The 15,916-nt window shown below is 34.8% G+C and overlaps 2 protein-coding genes and 1 long non-coding RNA gene across 6 annotated transcripts; 2 read left to right on the forward strand and 1 right to left on the reverse strand.

The window, feature by feature from the left end:
- The first annotated feature begins 1,156 nt into the window (after positions 1 to 1,156).
- Positions 1,157 to 9,497, forward strand: LOC115716095 (lon protease homolog 2, peroxisomal). Of its 2 annotated transcripts, XM_030644809.2 has the most exons (17): positions 1,157 to 1,523; positions 2,064 to 2,176; positions 2,251 to 2,359; positions 2,658 to 2,827; positions 3,542 to 3,633; positions 4,223 to 4,402; positions 4,500 to 4,583; positions 5,286 to 5,413; positions 5,795 to 5,996; positions 6,087 to 6,293; positions 6,448 to 6,578; positions 7,144 to 7,357; positions 7,436 to 7,738; positions 8,008 to 8,202; positions 8,392 to 8,637; positions 8,784 to 8,885; positions 8,970 to 9,497. In XM_030644809.2, exons 1-17 carry the CDS (start codon positions 1,417 to 1,419, stop codon positions 9,051 to 9,053), a joined length of 2,667 nt encoding a protein of 888 aa, XP_030500669.1. In that variant the 5' UTR covers positions 1,157 to 1,416; the 3' UTR covers positions 9,054 to 9,497. The 2 variants fall into 2 exon arrangements, with proteins under 2 accessions (XP_030500669.1, XP_030500670.1); XM_030644810.2 differs by lacking the exon at positions 4,500 to 4,583.
- On the reverse strand, positions 2,717 to 3,375 carry LOC133038012 (uncharacterized). The gene is made up of 2 exons (XR_009687985.1): positions 3,250 to 3,375; positions 2,717 to 3,109 (listed from the first exon to the last, which is right to left on the reverse strand). It is a non-coding gene; the product is annotated as an uncharacterized LOC133038012 (long non-coding RNA).
- A 1,343-nt stretch (positions 9,498 to 10,840) lies between the features above and the next one.
- Positions 10,841 to 14,794, forward strand: LOC115716100 (pentatricopeptide repeat-containing protein At4g15720). Of its 3 annotated transcripts, none has more exons than XM_061115941.1 (5): positions 10,878 to 11,093; positions 11,264 to 11,341; positions 11,645 to 11,830; positions 12,219 to 12,299; positions 12,893 to 14,794. In XM_061115941.1, exon 5 carries the CDS (start codon positions 12,893 to 12,895, stop codon positions 14,714 to 14,716), a length of 1,824 nt encoding a protein of 607 aa, XP_060971924.1. In that variant the 5' UTR covers positions 10,878 to 11,093; positions 11,264 to 11,341; positions 11,645 to 11,830; positions 12,219 to 12,299; the 3' UTR covers positions 14,717 to 14,794. The 3 variants fall into 3 exon arrangements, with proteins under 3 accessions (XP_060971925.1, XP_060971924.1, XP_030500681.2); XM_030644821.2 differs by having other exon boundaries at positions 10,879 to 11,093; positions 13,117 to 14,794; XM_061115942.1 differs by lacking the exon at positions 11,645 to 11,830 and having other exon boundaries at positions 10,841 to 11,093; positions 13,117 to 14,794.
- The last annotated feature ends 1,122 nt before the right edge of the window (positions 14,795 to 15,916 follow it).

The raw sequence follows: 15,916 nt of genomic DNA on the forward strand, positions 1-15,916 counted from the left end.
CCTTAACTTTTAAGGTCGTTAAAAATGCCCTATGAACTATTGACATTGTTGGATTTAAGGACTTTGGTTCAATTTTAGTAAAAAAAGTCTAACATGGATGAAAGTTCAGGGGTCATGATTTAGTACATGTAAAAGTTCGAATGATATGATTTGGTAGATATCAAAGTCTAAGAAATATAGTTTAATACATAAATCATCACTAAAATAATAAAATTGAATAAATTTAGACAAAAGTCCTTAAATCTAACAATCTCAATAGTTCAAGGGTAATTTTTAACTGCCAGAAAATTTCAAGGAACATGATTTAATATATGTTAAAGTTTAGGGGACAAAATTCTAATTAACCTTAGCATCAATATTATTTGTATCCTACGTTAAATGAGAGAATGTTGAAGTTAACTATTTATGTGTTTTTTATGATTTGCCTAAAATATTATTAAGATATTGAGACATATTTTAATGGGCGATTTTGAGTTGTTAAAATTTGACATGTATTAAATTAGCTATTTAATTTTTTAGATTGTTAAAATTTTTTTTATTAAATTGTTGGATTTAAAAATTTCAGTCTAATTAGAGTAACAAAAGTCTAATAAAGATGAAAATTCAAGAGACACGATTTAGTACACGTTAAAGTTTAGAAATATAATTTAGTATATATCAAAGTTCGGGGACACAATTTGGTACTAAAACAATCACCACATTAATAAAATTACATAAAACTGGACGAAATTCTTAAATATAACAATCTCAATAATTTAGAAAAATTTTTTAACTCATGATTTGGCACGTATTAAAATTTGGGGGCAAAAAATCTTAGGAATAAGTTAAAAATTACTATTTTTTATTACACATTAATAAAATATAACTCTAAAATAATTTTAATTAATAAATACCTTCTTTTATAATCAAAGTACTAAATATAACCTCACATAAATTATTAAAATTAGAGTCTCTAACGCACCTAATAAAAATATGACCTATAAAATTAAACAGTAATAAAATAAATATAAAAATTAAATATAAAGTATAATTTTCTCAAAATCTAAGTTGAGAGGCAATAAGTGAAATATAAGATAATAAAGGCAGTGAAAAGGATTTATGGGGAAATTGAGGGGTTTGTATGAAAATAAAATTTTATATATAAATAAGTAGAAAAACAAAAGAAAATGAATTAGAGATGAGAAGAAGATGATTGAAAAAGTGAAGGCTGTGGTCGTTTTGAGAATCGTCTATTCATTCTTCTTTTTTTCTTTTTAAGTTCATTTATTGATAATATTGATTGAATTGAACCACCCATAACTACTATACCATATATATACCCAACCTAAACCCAAACCAAACCAAACCAAACCAACTTCACTCCGATCATATTCCAGTAATCCTCACTTTCCTCTTCTTCTCTTCTCAATTCTAATCATGGCGGAATCTGTTGAGCTTCCTACTCGGCTTGGGATCCTTCCTTTTAGGAATAAGGTGCTTTTACCTGGCGCCATAATTCGAATTCGTTGTACTTCGCCTAGCAGGTTTGTTTGTTCTTGGATTTTCTGATGTGCTTATTAACTTTATGTTTGCGATCGTTAATTGATTATTCGTTTGGTTACGGATGAAATTCAAGTGTTGTGTTTGAGAATTGTGTGTGAATTCTGGTCTGATTTTTTGTATTTTGAAAAAAAAAATGATGAGAGAGTTTGTTTATTAACGAAATTTCTTCGTGGAGTGAGGAGTTTTTGTTTTTAGCTTGTTTGGAAGCATTTTTACGTTTCGTTTCCTGAATTGGTTGGATAATAGAAAGTAGAAGCGAATTCTGAAACAAGTACGGGAATACTATGTTTGGTTGGTTCTTGTATTTTTCTCCGTCATCGTACAGTACATGGTTATTTTTCTTGTGAACTCCTCAACATGATTTTTTGGTGAAAGATTCTTAATGATCGTAGTTAATATATTTATATTTTTCGTGGGGAGTGTCATGTTGTTAGTTTGTTAAGCTGATTAGTTATTAAATATGTGAAATTTTGTATAGTTTGTTTGGAATTGAGATGACGCAAGTGGTCTTATTAATGCAGTGTGAAATTGGTGGAGCAAGAGTTATGGCAGCGAGAAGAGAAGGGATTAATTGGCATTCTTCCTGTTCGAGATGCTGCTGAGGCGGCAGCAGTGGGGACTGTAATATCTCAAGGTGAAATTTGAGCTGTTATTTTATTTGGCATTGGGAAATGCTAGCAGTGTATTAAATGGAGTAATTTTGAATAGGTGTTGGAGGTGATTCAGGAGAGAGAAGCTCAAGAATTCAAGTTGGTGCATCAGAGCCTCACAAGCTTGATGGGAAAAATCATCAGGAAGTTATTCATTGGCATACAAGGTATATAGCCAGGTCAAACATTTGTACTGGGTTTATTTAGTTTACATCGTTTGCAAATAAAATATACGAGGCACTCCATGTAATTGGTGCAAATTGTAGTTTTCTTATCAAATAACTTTTAATCTGTTTTGGATGGCCTTTAAACATTTTAGTAAGTTATCATATTTTTTGGGTTCCTCCTACATTTACTTTCTTTCTGTTACCTGGTTGCAATTTTAACCTATCACTTAACTTGAGTTTGTGCCTGGTGGTTGGTTCCTTACCAATTGTGGTGGTAATATTTCATATGTATTCTTAGGGGAGTTGCTGCTCGTGCATTGCATTTGTCAAGAGGAGTGGAGAAGCCAAGTGGAAGGGTTACCTATACAGTTGTCCTTGAAGGCTTGTGCAGATTCAGCGTTCAGGAACTTAGCACAAGGGGTACATATTATACTGCAAGGATATCTCCTCTTGAAATGACAAAGACTGGTAAGCTTTCAATTAGAAGATGCTCTTGATCAGGTTTTTCAGTTGGCTGACTAGTCATGAAGGATTGGGCACGTTATATGTTACTGTCTTTTGAGAATATGCGGTCTTAGTAACAACTAATGTGACCGAATTGTATTTGCAAATGACTGTTTCTTTTATAATAATTGAAGGCTCTAGCATGAAATATAAATGAAAATTAAAAGTTCTCATGCTTATTACGCATTAAGAATATGAAAGGAGCTAGACAATACATAAGTAATTATTCTGTTTATAAAGAAGAACCTAGAGTTAACCACTTGGGGTTAGCTCAAGTGGCCATAGGTGGGTGTGTGAGTGTTGGAGGTCCTGAGTTCGAGTTCCAGGTAAAACATGTTGTAATATATAAACGCTTAATTCAAAAAAAAAAAAAAAAAAAGAAGAACCTAGAATTGAATGTTGTATATACTGGCTTATATAGAAGATCTCTGCTACTGTTCATGTGGTTTTGTGTGCTTTTCCTTTCTTCATCACATTGACTTTGACAGGATACGCTTCTTATTCTCGTTGACAATATTATTTTTAGTTCCTTCTTTCAAATGACTTGTGTTCATTTAGTTTCCAATTTGAGAATTTTTATGATATTTTTGCTGCATTTATCAAGAAAATGACAGTACTATTATTAGGCCCTTCAGCTTATTAGTACTTTTTCTCCCCTTGTTTCTATTGGTTAAATAGAGATGGAGCAAGTGGAGCAAGATCCAGAGTTTGTAACATTGTCTCGTCAGTTCAAAGCAACTGCTATGGAGCTGATATCTGTTCTTGAGCAGGTAAAAGCTTTGACACCAGTTTATGGGGATACTTTGTAGAGAATAAAGTTTGTAACTTGGCTATCTTCCTGGGATTTTTGGAACCAGTATCTTTTTCTTTCTTTGCTCCTTGAATGAACCCTTAAGATTGTTTAAATCTCAGACTGATGTCTCGTTTTTTTTTTTCTAAATGATGCATGATATAACACTGTTTGCATAATATGTTCTGTCAACAATGTTGGAGACAGTTGATTTGCTATATATTGATTTGTTTAATTTAATTTCTGTCTATGCTTGTGTCATACAACCTCTTTGGCACTAACTTGCTTTAGTGGTGGGACTAGGGTGCTCTGTAAAGTTTGGCTGCAATATCTTTTTGTCATGGTAGAGTTGTACTATGAGTTATGGGCTTTGTGGCACAGTATTATAGTCAGGCATATTACCATAGGTTGTGGACAATAGTGGTCTTGGCTCCATGAGTGGGGTGCAATTTGTTTGAAATAGGGAAAAAAAAATTAATTATCGATCGCAGAACTCTGTCAGTCTCTCTCTCACCACACACACACACAGTTGAACAGTAATTAATCTATAATTTTATTTCTATTTACAGAAACAAAAAACTGGTGGAAGAACGAAAGTTCTTCTAGAGACTGTTCCAGTTCACAAATTGGCAGATATATTTGTTGCTAGCTTTGAGATAAGTTTTGAGGAGCAACTCTCCATGTTGGATTCAGTAGACCTGAAAGTGAGACTTTCAAAAGCTACTGAATTAGTTGATCGGCATTTACAGGTAAAACCTTAAATTACTCTTGGTTAAAATATGACATCCAGCATTCCTTATGCTTTTATCCACTTTCATGGGATCATATGAGTGTTCCTCATGACAGTCCATACGAGTAGCAGAGAAAATTACACAAAAAGTTGAGGGTCAGCTGTCGAAATCACAGAAGGAGTTTCTTTTGCGACAGCAGGTTAGCTCTCACATAATATAATGAATTTGCAAAGGAATGTGGAATGTAAATAATATAATCCTATCTGCATTAGGTGTAAGCTTTTTTTTCTGGCTGTAGATAACAATCTCAGGTTATCTATAGTGTCCTCTCATTTCCTCCCTCTCATTACTGAAAGAATTTCCTTTAGATTGAGGTAAAAATTTACCGTTCGTGTGAATCCGCAGGGAGTCAACGAGATGAGCAACGAAGTTTTCTTCCCATCTCTGTTCCCCTCACCCACCAAGTTGAAACATATAGTTTTTGCACCCTTTTTCTTTCATCTAGAATGCGTAGCTATTTTTTTTTAGTAAAAAAGAGACAAGGGCCACATGTCTTAGACTGACCCCACCCCACATTTCACCTAGAATACATGTTTTATGTACCTTTTCTACCTTAATCTGCCTCGTATATCTGTTAATCAGTTATTCATCAGTGCTCTATTGATTGGTTAAGAGTTTTAAAGTATTTGCATAAGAGTTGATCTTTTGGGACATGATCAGTATAGAACATTTTGTTCATAATGATCTTTAATTATTTAATAACTGTAAGAATTTGGTGCAGTTTCTACTTTATTATTCTTTATCCTGTTAAATTTAGGCTAAATTATTGTTGTCCATTTTTTTTTTCAAATATATATATTTTAGTATCTTATCTGACCAAAATGATTTTTTCTTCCTCCAGATGAGAGCTATCAAGGAAGAGCTTGGGGACAATGATGACGATGAAGATGATGTAGTCACACTAGAAAGAAAAATGCAAAGTGCAGGAATGCCTTCGAATATATGGAAGCATGCACAGAGGGAGTTAAGGTATGATTTCCAGAGACAAGAGAATCAACGTTTGCATCTCTGTTTGTGGCTCTTAGTAATCCATTTTCTATTTCCTGTGATTCTCCTGCAATTAATACAACTTCGATGTTTTGTTTGAAAAATATTATAATTATGGGGATTAATTTCTAATACAATCTCTCTTATTTCCTGCTCTGAGTTTGGTATCTCAGAGAAATGTGAGAGAGCAAGAAAAAAGGATATCTGTTTATGAAACTTTTAGGAGCTCAATGAGGACTAATGGAGGATAAACTATCCTCAATTAACTTAAATAGGCTTTGTTTAAGTATTTTAGGAAACAAACACAAGAATTTTTTTTCCTAAAAAAATTATAATATTTCCTTCTTTTTTCATGTGTCTTAGGAGGCTAAAAAAAATGCAACCCCAGCAACCTGGATATAATAGTTCACGTGTTTATCTGGAACTCCTTGCCGATCTTCCTTGGCAAAAGGCGTCTGAGGAGCTTGAACTAGACTTGAGAGCTGCCAAAGAACGTCTTGATATTGACCACTATGGTTTAGTCAAAGTCAAGCAACGTATTATAGAATATTTGGCTGTTCGCAAGGTGAGAATTCTAATTTTTGTTGTCCTGTGTTTATGGTGTTTTATGTTTGGAAGTTTATGCTCATAGGGATTCAATCAAATTCTGTTGCAGCTCAAACCCGATGCTAGAGGCCCAGTTCTGTGTTTTGTTGGCCCACCAGGTGTAGGGAAAACATCTTTGGCTTCATCTATTGCAGCAGCCTTGGGAAGGAAATTCATACGCATATCTCTTGGTGGTGTTAAGGACGAGGCTGATATTAGAGGACATAGGAGAACATATATCGGAAGTATGCCGGGAAGACTCATTGATGGACTAAAGGTAAATTGATAAGACATTGCTGTTGTGACATTCAATTTACCCAAAAACAATCGATGGAAGATTCTTTGTTTAATTTTTTTATTTTGAAGTGCACAGTTGCAAGTAACGTGTTACAATAACATAATGTAATTAGTTTAATTAATTTTAATTTCAGAGAGTATCTGTATGTAATCCTGTCATGCTGCTAGATGAAATTGACAAGACAGGGTCTGATGTACGTGGCGATCCAGCCTCAGCACTACTGGAGGTTCTTGACCCTGAGCAAAATAAGACATTCAATGATCAGTATCCTACTTCGTGATGTCTTTGTGAATCATGATTGTCAATAAAGTGGTTTTATTTTTATTTCTATTGTTTCTTCGACAACTTTATTCACAGACCTTGTTGTTGTCCCCTTTTACTTTATTTCTAGAAATCCAGCTACTGCTTTTAAGATAGGTGTTTTGGAAGTATATTTTGCTAAACTCATACAACGACCGATGGTTGACATAATTGCTTTGTCACCAGGATGAGTTACATTATTTGAACATGCTTTATGTAATGCGTGCCCAGTTTTTCATTGCATTTCCTTCCTTCCCCTGTCCCACTTTGGAAGTTCCATAGGAAAACAGTGATTTCCAAGTGATAGAGATTTTATATGAGATGAGGTTTTGATCATTTATGAACTTCCAAGGTTTGACATACCATGTTGCTGTATGTTGTTTTTCTTGCCCAAAGGGGAGTGAGAAGGTTGTTTTGATCTGGTAGATAGTTAGATTTTCTGGAAGTCTTTTAGTGCCTTCTTGACTACTCTTGGCATTTTCATAAATGCCTCTCTATCCAAAGTGATTCCTTAATTAATGGTCTATAGCTATTTGAATGTTCCATTTGACCTTTCGAAGGTAATTTTTGTTGCAACTGCAAATAGGGCGCAACCTATTCCTCCTGCACTCTTAGACAGGATGGAAGTCATTGAGTTGCCTGGATATACACCAGAAGAAAAGCTGAGGATAGCTATGGGCCATTTAATTCCACGAGTTCTTGATCAGCACGGGTTGAGTTCTGAGTTTCTCCAAATACCTGAGGTATTAGGTTTACTTAATGATATTGTGTTATGTTACGCATTTGAAACATACATTGATGCTAAATCATTATTGTGGCAGGCCATGGTGAAACTAGTCATTCAGAGATACACGAGAGAGGCTGGTGTTCGGAATCTGGAAAGAAGCTTGGCTTCTTTGGCTCGCGCTGCAGCAGTAAGAGTTGCAGAGCAAGGACAAACTACTCCGCTGCACAAAAATGTACACCAGCTCACTTCACCAATTTTGGAAAATAGACTTGCTGATGGAGCTGACGTAGAAATGGAAGTTATTCCAATGACTGAAAATAATCATGATATAGCAACCACATTTAAGGTTGTTTCACCACTAATTGTGGATGAGACTATGTTGGAGAAAGTTCTAGGGGTAATTGTGATTCCTACATTATATTTCTTTCTTATTATCTGGATTATTTTTTATTTGAGATTGATTATACTACGCTCCCTTGAGTTTATCCTCACAACTTTCGGTTGTGTCTATCATTAAAGTCGTAAGCTTCTAATTTATGGTGCTGTTCAGGAAATAGAGCAAGCCATTTGTGATGCTTCATGTTTTATCATTTATGCATTTGCAGTTGTATTCATCATGATATTTTGGAGATTTGATATATTTTTATTTGTTTATACTGCATGCAGCCTCCAAGGTTTGATGACAGAGAAGCTGCAGAGCGAGTTGCATCACCGGGTATATCTGTTGGGCTTGTTTGGACTTCTTTTGGTGGTGAGGTCCAGTTTGTGGAGGCCACGGCAATGGCAGGGAAGGGTGAATTACATCTAACCGGTCAACTTGGAGATGTTATTAAAGAATCAGCACAAATAGCATTGACATGGGTAAATTTCTCTACAAAAAGAAAAACTTACACATCCTAATTCTCAGTGATAAATTAAACATATTTGCTTTTGAATTGGTAGTGTTTGTCTGTGATGTTTTGTACGGGTATCAAATTGCTTTGGCTGGCCTACGATGTAATCATTTTTATTTGTATGTATAAATATTGAAGAATTATTCAAATGTTATAGGTAAGAGCGAGATCAACTGATCTTAATTTAGCTGCTGCTGAGGGAATCAGTCTACTGGAGGGTAGAGATATTCACATACATTTTCCGGCCGGTGCTGTACCCAAGGATGGGCCATCGGCAGGTGTAACTTTGGTGACTGCACTAGTGTCATTGTTCAGCAAAAGACGAGTCAGAGCAGATACAGCAATGACAGGAGAAATGACGTTGAGGGGTCTCGTACTTCCCGTTGGTGGAATCAAGGATAAGGTTTACTTTTCTCACTCTATTTTCTAATCCTTTGGCTTTGTAACTTCAGTTGTATAAATTTACATTGTAAAAACTGAAACAACGATTTGTTGTAAATGAGTTTATATAGAAGCACACAAGTTAATGCAGAAAATGTATCTGTGCAGATATTGGCAGCACATCGATACGGCATCAAAAGAGTTATCCTACCGGAGAGAAATCTGAAAGACTTAGTTGAAGTACCACCAGCAGTGCTAGCCAGCCTAGAGGTAATTGTTTTTATTATACCAGTTAAAATCTCTGAAGAAATGTAATGGAACCCTTGTCATTTTTCTCAAAAATCTTCTCAACAGATTCTACTCGCAAAGCGAATGGAAGACGTGTTAGAGCAAGCGTTCGAAGGGGGATGCCCTTGGAGACACCATTCAAAATTATGACAACACCTATAATTATATAGGCAAGGCATCTTTACATTGGGAAAATGGTGAGTAAATTGCTTTAACTGATTGGCCACACATACATGAGAGACATATATATATATATACCCTTCAGCAAAATCCAAAGTGATATAATGTTGATCAACTAAAAATCATCATGGTTGGAGCTCATTTCCTCATGAAAAAACCATCCAAAATGAAGTAAAGTAATGGTTGGTACATGTAACATGATATTTATTTTATTTTTTTTTGCTTACCAAATTGTAAATTGAGTATGGCAACCGCTTCCCTCAATTTTATTTCTGATATAATCTTAAAAGTCTTTTATGTATCTATAAATAACCTCTATCAATTATTCATTCGTGGGAATGGTTGCCCTATTCACATGTGTACGTATATCCACTACTTTATTTTGAAGAAATTATACTATTTTATTTACTGTCCTATTATTTAATTACTGATTTATTTTTGATCGTCAAATACCAAAAAGAAACATATATATGTCTATTCTAATTATACGCATATTTAATATATGAGAAAATTTTGTTAAATAAAAAAATCAAATTTGACTTTTTTTTTTAAATTTTTGTCTCTCGAACTATGTATTATTGTACCATTTGAATTTTTTATTTCATTAAAAATTATTCTTAAACTATTCACATTATTATAAATGAATTTTGTAAGTTTTGGTGACATGTTGTTATGTGTATAATTTAAAATTAAAAAAATGTAAAAATCATCATTTATTATTCACCATTAATGCTACCTTACTATAGAAGTTTCCATTCACTATTATCGCTAAACTTACAAAAAAAATTCGATTATGACACTAACTAAACATATTTTGAATAGAGCATAGTCTTAAATGATTGAAATTTGAAGTCTTTCAAACTCAAGATTGTATTACTAAATATATACCTTAGCTTGAATTTTAGCAATATAATATGAACTGCTTTTAAAGTAAAAGAAGACTTTAGAGTGTAGAGAAGAAAAGACTATAAATAGGTCTCTCCTTACTCTATTCCCACTCAAAAATAGTTGGGATTTTCCCTCTTGTTACGAAAGGTAATTTAAGATTTCCTTGAGATTTCTTTTAAAGTACATTGCATTTAAGGGTGTCTCTTAAACACATTAAAACCTTAGTTTACTTGCAATAGGAGTAAGGTAAGTACTAATACTCTAAAAAAAAACAATTTAAAATTCAAACAAAGAGATCATGTGATCGTAACACAAAATATAAGACTAGTGATTCAATCAATTCAGTTTTTCTGTGTGTAAGGTGGAAGCCTCAAAGCTTTGTACAGATATGTAACTTATATTTACACCAGAAAAGCAGCCTCACCTGTACCGAAGTAGAAGAAGACAAGGCCTCTTTCCTACCAATGGAATAACACATATGAAGATATCAGTTCCGTACAATTAATCACGAACCAGATTCATGCGCCCAAAAAGTATCTGGATCAGGGCAAATAGAGAATAATCTTTAATTTCCAAGTTTGTAATGTGCCAGTCGACAAAACGAGCTTGTATTGTCTTCCACAACAAGAGAATTGTTGGCAAAAGCCACCATTTAATTAATCACAAACTTAAAACCAACATAATCTCAACACTAGCACAATTCCAGTCTATGCCAAAACTTAAAAAATTTCTTAAATTTAAAGCCAAAACTTTTACTTCTACATTATCCTAGGTACATTACAAACTTCATCGTCTTAGCCACTCTGCAATAAGGAAAAAAATAAAGATATCATAGAATAGGAAAAAATGCCAGGGATCTGAGCTTTGGTTTCAGCAGTGTGATTCCATTATGAAACTTTCAGGATATAACTCATTACACTCCAAAAAAAATGGCCAAGAATGGCAAATTGGGGCTTTTTTGCGGAGCAGTCCGCCCCGGGAAAATCGGGTCTCTAATCGGGTGTTCTCCCTCGTCTCCTTCCTCAAACGAGATTTCTTCTCCTGTTTCGTCTTCTCCGGTGAGAATAGAGAAGCATCTTCAATGGTTCTCCCTGTAGGCCACCTATTTCTTCACTTGGGCAAGTATGTGTGCTTTTCACTTTTCACCCTTCTATAACACTTCATCATCATATTTGCTTCAGCCTTTTGGCAATCTTGGGTTGTCGAAAGATTTAGGTTTCACTAATATTGCTTTTCTCTATAAATATAAATTTGCATATCTGAGGCATTATGTTTTGATATATAAAAAACAGATTGGGACCCTTGTCAGCAGCTGCTGGGACTGGGAGATTACATAAGAGAAGATTTTTCCAGTCTTTGCATATTTATCAGTAAGTTCTTTTTATGGTATATGTTACTGAATTAATTTCTAAGCCTGAGTTTTACATCACAACTAGTACCCTTTCTACTTTCTTTAGGTGTCAAATCTTAATGTGTTCTAATATAGCACAATCAGAGTTAGGTATCTGTGTAAATACAATAATTTACAATGAAAAATCCTTAAGAGACTTTATACAAGCCAATTGTTAGAGGAATTAAGAAAATCTTAGCATTATCAGTTTAACCATGTTTTCTTATCTGGTTTAGCATTGTTGTCATCTCATAATCTTTTCTTGTGTGTTGTGTTACTCCAGCATTTTTGTCAAGTACGTGTACAATCGAAAGTTTCAGCATAGTGCCAACTTCCAAAATTTATGTCTTTGCAGCATTTCCAAGCTATATGACCAAACCAACAGAAAGTTTGTACGATGGCTCTAATACTCTGCAATCATCATGTAAAGTTGCATAACAAATATAATTGAGGGGAGCTAATACAATAGGTATTGTAGTTTTTATCTATTGATAGGTATAGTAATTTAAAGCATTGATTTAATTAAATGGCTTAAATATTCAGAATATGACAGAAGTTAATTTGTTGGACATGTTCATGTGCCCAAATCATTTGCATGGGCTACACTTTGTCCTGACATGTTTGATTTGTTTATTTCTCATCTTAATTAGGAAAGACTTGATTAATTTGCATCTTGGTCCACTATCATTTTCAAGAAAGAATTTTCAATTATGTTCTTATCACTATTACAGAGCAGTACTCATTAATCTTTGCTAGGAACTTGCCTCCTTTTCTGCCAGTTCTTGTTTCTTGACCAACCTTTAATTTGATATGTTATATTATACTTATAATCCATGTTGAATTGGTTTTGTTGACAGGATAGGAAAGAAACTCTAAAACAAGTTGATGAGTTCTTGAATACTAAGGTTGCATCTTAAGAGCTTGTGGGTGAGATTAAGGTACTTTTATTATGATATAACATTCTTTTATTTAAGAATTTTTAGATATTAAATCCACATATCTTTCTTTAAACTTATGTTTAAAATATTGTATTTCTCATAACTTAATAGAAGAGTTTGAATATTTTATATATTCATTCATAGAGAAGTAGGATTTGTGAAATTTGTGTGTTGTGGTGATATAAGGATAAAAATTTGTGTATTATCTGATTGTTTAGGTTAATAATATAGGAAAAATACTGTCCAATTTTTTTTAAATATATTTATCATATTTTCTAAGTGGTTGCATGCACTGATAGACATGAAAATATGGTGCTATTGTAATTAATTAAAAAATAATATTTAGTAAAATCGGCACTTTCTGAAGATGATATTAATTTTGTGCCATCAACTAATATTGAAGAAATACATCTATAAATTGTAAAATATTATATACAATGATGTGTGTCACTGTTTTACAAACGGTAGATCTTTAGTTTAAATTGTCACTGTATATATATTTGAGTATAATTAATCTAGATTAAATGGCATTGAGGAACCTTTGGTTTGTGTTAATAAATACTTGATAACCCCAAAACGACATCGCATGACAGATGAGGAGGCCTTTCAACCGAAATGTCGTTTCTGCCCTCATCCCTCCTCTTCCTTCCCGCCAAATTTCTGTGTCATTTTTCCAAACCAAAGCCCAAAATCACATCCAAAACCTTCAGAACTCAACCAATTTCGTTTCCGCTACTATCTTACATTCCAACTTTCTCAGGTTTGGCTTGCTTACTCACACTTTCACTGCCAACCATCTCTTGAATTGCTATGTTAGGTTCCGCAGGATCGACTATGCACGCAACCTGTTCGACGAAATGTCCGAACTAAATGTTGTGTCTTGGACCTCGCTTATCTCTGGATATGTCAATGTGGGGCGACCTGAAATTGCTCTCTTTATGTTTGCAAAGATGCACGAGTGTACGGTTACCCCGAATGAGTTCACTTTCGCCACTGCAATTAAGGCATGTTCCTTCTTATCCAACCTCAAAACCGGTCAAGAAATACATGCCCGTGTCCAAGTTTTAGGCTTTCGATTTAACCTCGTTGTTTGTTCTTCGCTTGTTGATATGTACGGTAAGTGCAATGATGTTGACGGTGCTAGACAGATTTTTGACTTGATGGGTTGTGGAAATGTCGTTTCTTGGACTTCAATGATCACTACTTATGCCCAGAATGCAAGAGGTGATGAAGCTCTACAACTTTTTAGAGAATTCAATAATTTGATGTTGGGTCGTCCGAATCATTTCATGTTGGCTAGTATAGTCAGTGCTTGTTCAAGCTTGGGAAGATTAGTTTCTGGGAAGGTTGCACATGGTGCAATAATTCGCGGTGGCCATGATTCGAGCGAGGTGGTTGCAAGTGCACTTGTTGACATGTATGCCAAATGTGGAATTCTTGATTATTCTGATAAGATCTTTAGGAGAATCACAAACGCTTCTGTAATTCCCTACACTTCGATGATTGTTGGAGCTGCCAAGTTTGGACTCGGGAAAATGTCCCTTGAGCTCTTTTCAGAGATGATTGAAAGAGGAATAAAGCCCAATGATGTCACCTTTGTTGGAGTATTGCACGCCTGCAGTCATGCAGGACTAGTTGATGAAGGCCTTCAACACCTGAATTCTATGTTTGACAAGCATGGGATATTGCCTAGTCCAAAGCATTATACATGTGTTGTTGATATGCTTGGTCGAACTGGTCAACTTGACAAAGCCTACCAACTAGCTAAATCCATCCAGTTAGACCAAAACTCAGGTGCTCTTGTGTGGGGCACGCTTCTTTCAGCTAGTCGACTTCATGGAAGGGTAGACATTGCAATTGAAGCCAGTAAAAAACTTATAGAGTCCAATCAGCAAGTTGCAGGTGCATATGTTGCTTTGTCAAACACTTATGTATTGGCTGGTGAATGGGACAAAGCTCATAATCTTAGGTCCAAAATGAAACAAAATCAGGTTCGAAAAGAACCCGGCTGCAGTTGGATTGAGATCAAGGATTCAACATATGTGTTCTATGCAGGAGATATATCATCTTGCCAACAGGGTACTGAGGTGGTGAATTTGTTAAGGGAATTGGAAAGTAGAATGAAAGAAAGAGGGTACATAGGAGGCAGTATTGGGTTGGTGTTTGTTGATGTGGAAGAGGAAGCCAAGGAGGAAATAGTTGGTTTGCATAGTGAGAGATTGGCTTTGGGTTTTGCGTTGCTAAATATACCAAAAGGGGTCACCATTAGAATAATGAAGAATCTGAGAATGTGTACGGATTGCCATGAGGCATTCAAGCTTATTAGTAAGATTGTTGAGAGGGATTTTGTTGTTAGAGATGTTAATAGATTTCATCATTTTAAAAATGGTCACTGCACTTGCAGTGATTTCTGGTAATACTGACGCGTCTTTTTCTTAATGAAAATTAGTTTATCTATGTATTTTCTAAATGGGAAATGAAATTTAATCTTATCACTGTTTTCACATGTAAAAACAAGAAGAAAAAAAAAACATAGGAACAAAACGACCAAAAGAATCATACTTTTATTTGCATAATTTGATTATAAAGATAGTGGGTTGTTGTAAACAGTCATAAATAGGATACAGGCTAAAGTAACCATCCACACAAAAGGATTACTTTTCTGAATGTTTGAACAATAATTCCTTTGGAAAAGAAACCTTCCATAGAAAATAATAGAAAAGAAAAATAGAGGACTATTGTCTATCACCAACCAACCACCATGCCAATGCACCCTCAGTAATTTACCAAAGTAATATATAATCTTATTGGTTCAAAGTTGTGTTTTCTTTAACTCAGTACTCAGTTGCTCAAGTTTCTCTGGAAGCAAACAAAATAAAAATGTAGTTTACCAATGTGAGCTTATCTACAATGATCTCAACTACAACATTGACATTTTAAGTATATGTATGACAACTAATAATTAGGACTTACCATGTGAAACATGAACTCTACAAAAGTTAAAATTTGTCCCAAAAGTTCATTAAGTAATTTCTTGAGAGGTGTTTTATATCAGCAGCAACAGCACCAAAGAATGCTTGGAAACAACAGCAACACCATGATTATTAGGCTCCTCAGAGTGTCACCCTCTTGCAAGCAGACGAGGCCAAACAGCTTCCCAGAATAGATCACTTGATCGAGCTTTACTAAGTCGGAAGTGGTTAGTGCTGAGTGTCACCAGCATGATAGGGGCCCAGCTGTGTATTCCCTTGCCCTATCAAGGCCATATAATAATAAAACGATGTTTATCCATGCTTCTTGTGTATGCTTCTATATGGTCTTTGTGATGTCTGTTTGTTGCCTTTGTTGGGCTATTGCGTGCCATTTGTCTATATATTTGCTTGTGGGTTGTGTGAGATTGGTCCTTGGGGACGCTTTGTGTTTGCTTGCTCATGCTTCTTGTTTGCACTCAACATGTGCGAGACATGTATTGTGCCTAACCTTTGAACTTGTTTGCCTGCAGGCGCGTTTAAGCTGACTTGCTAGCTCGGTGTGCCAGCAAGTGCCGCACGTTCTACCTACTTGGGAGTGTCCAAATAGGCGGCCCGTGACACTAAGCATGCTTTGCCAATCGGTAT

Source organism: Cannabis sativa, chromosome 5 (genome assembly GCF_029168945.1).
Source record: "Cannabis sativa cultivar Pink pepper isolate KNU-18-1 chromosome 5, ASM2916894v1, whole genome shotgun sequence".
NCBI lineage: Eukaryota > Viridiplantae > Streptophyta > Magnoliopsida > Rosales > Cannabaceae > Cannabis > Cannabis sativa.

Excerpts from the sequence above, each read along its gene's own strand:
- LOC115716100 (XM_061115941.1), top strand. The coding sequence starts at position 12,893 with ATGAGGAGGCCTTTCAACCGAAATGTCGTTTCTGCCCTCATCCCTCCT.
- LOC115716095 (XM_030644809.2), top strand. The coding sequence starts at position 1,417 with ATGGCGGAATCTGTTGAGCTTCCTACTCGGCTTGGGATCCTTCCTTTT. Across the intron at positions 5,997-6,086 it reads AATATTTGGCTGTTCGCAAG|CTCAAACCCGATGCTAGAGG; the intron begins GTGAGAATTCTA and ends ATTCTGTTGCAG. Across the intron at positions 6,294-6,447 it reads GACTCATTGATGGACTAAAG|AGAGTATCTGTATGTAATCC; the intron begins GTAAATTGATAA and ends TTTTAATTTCAG.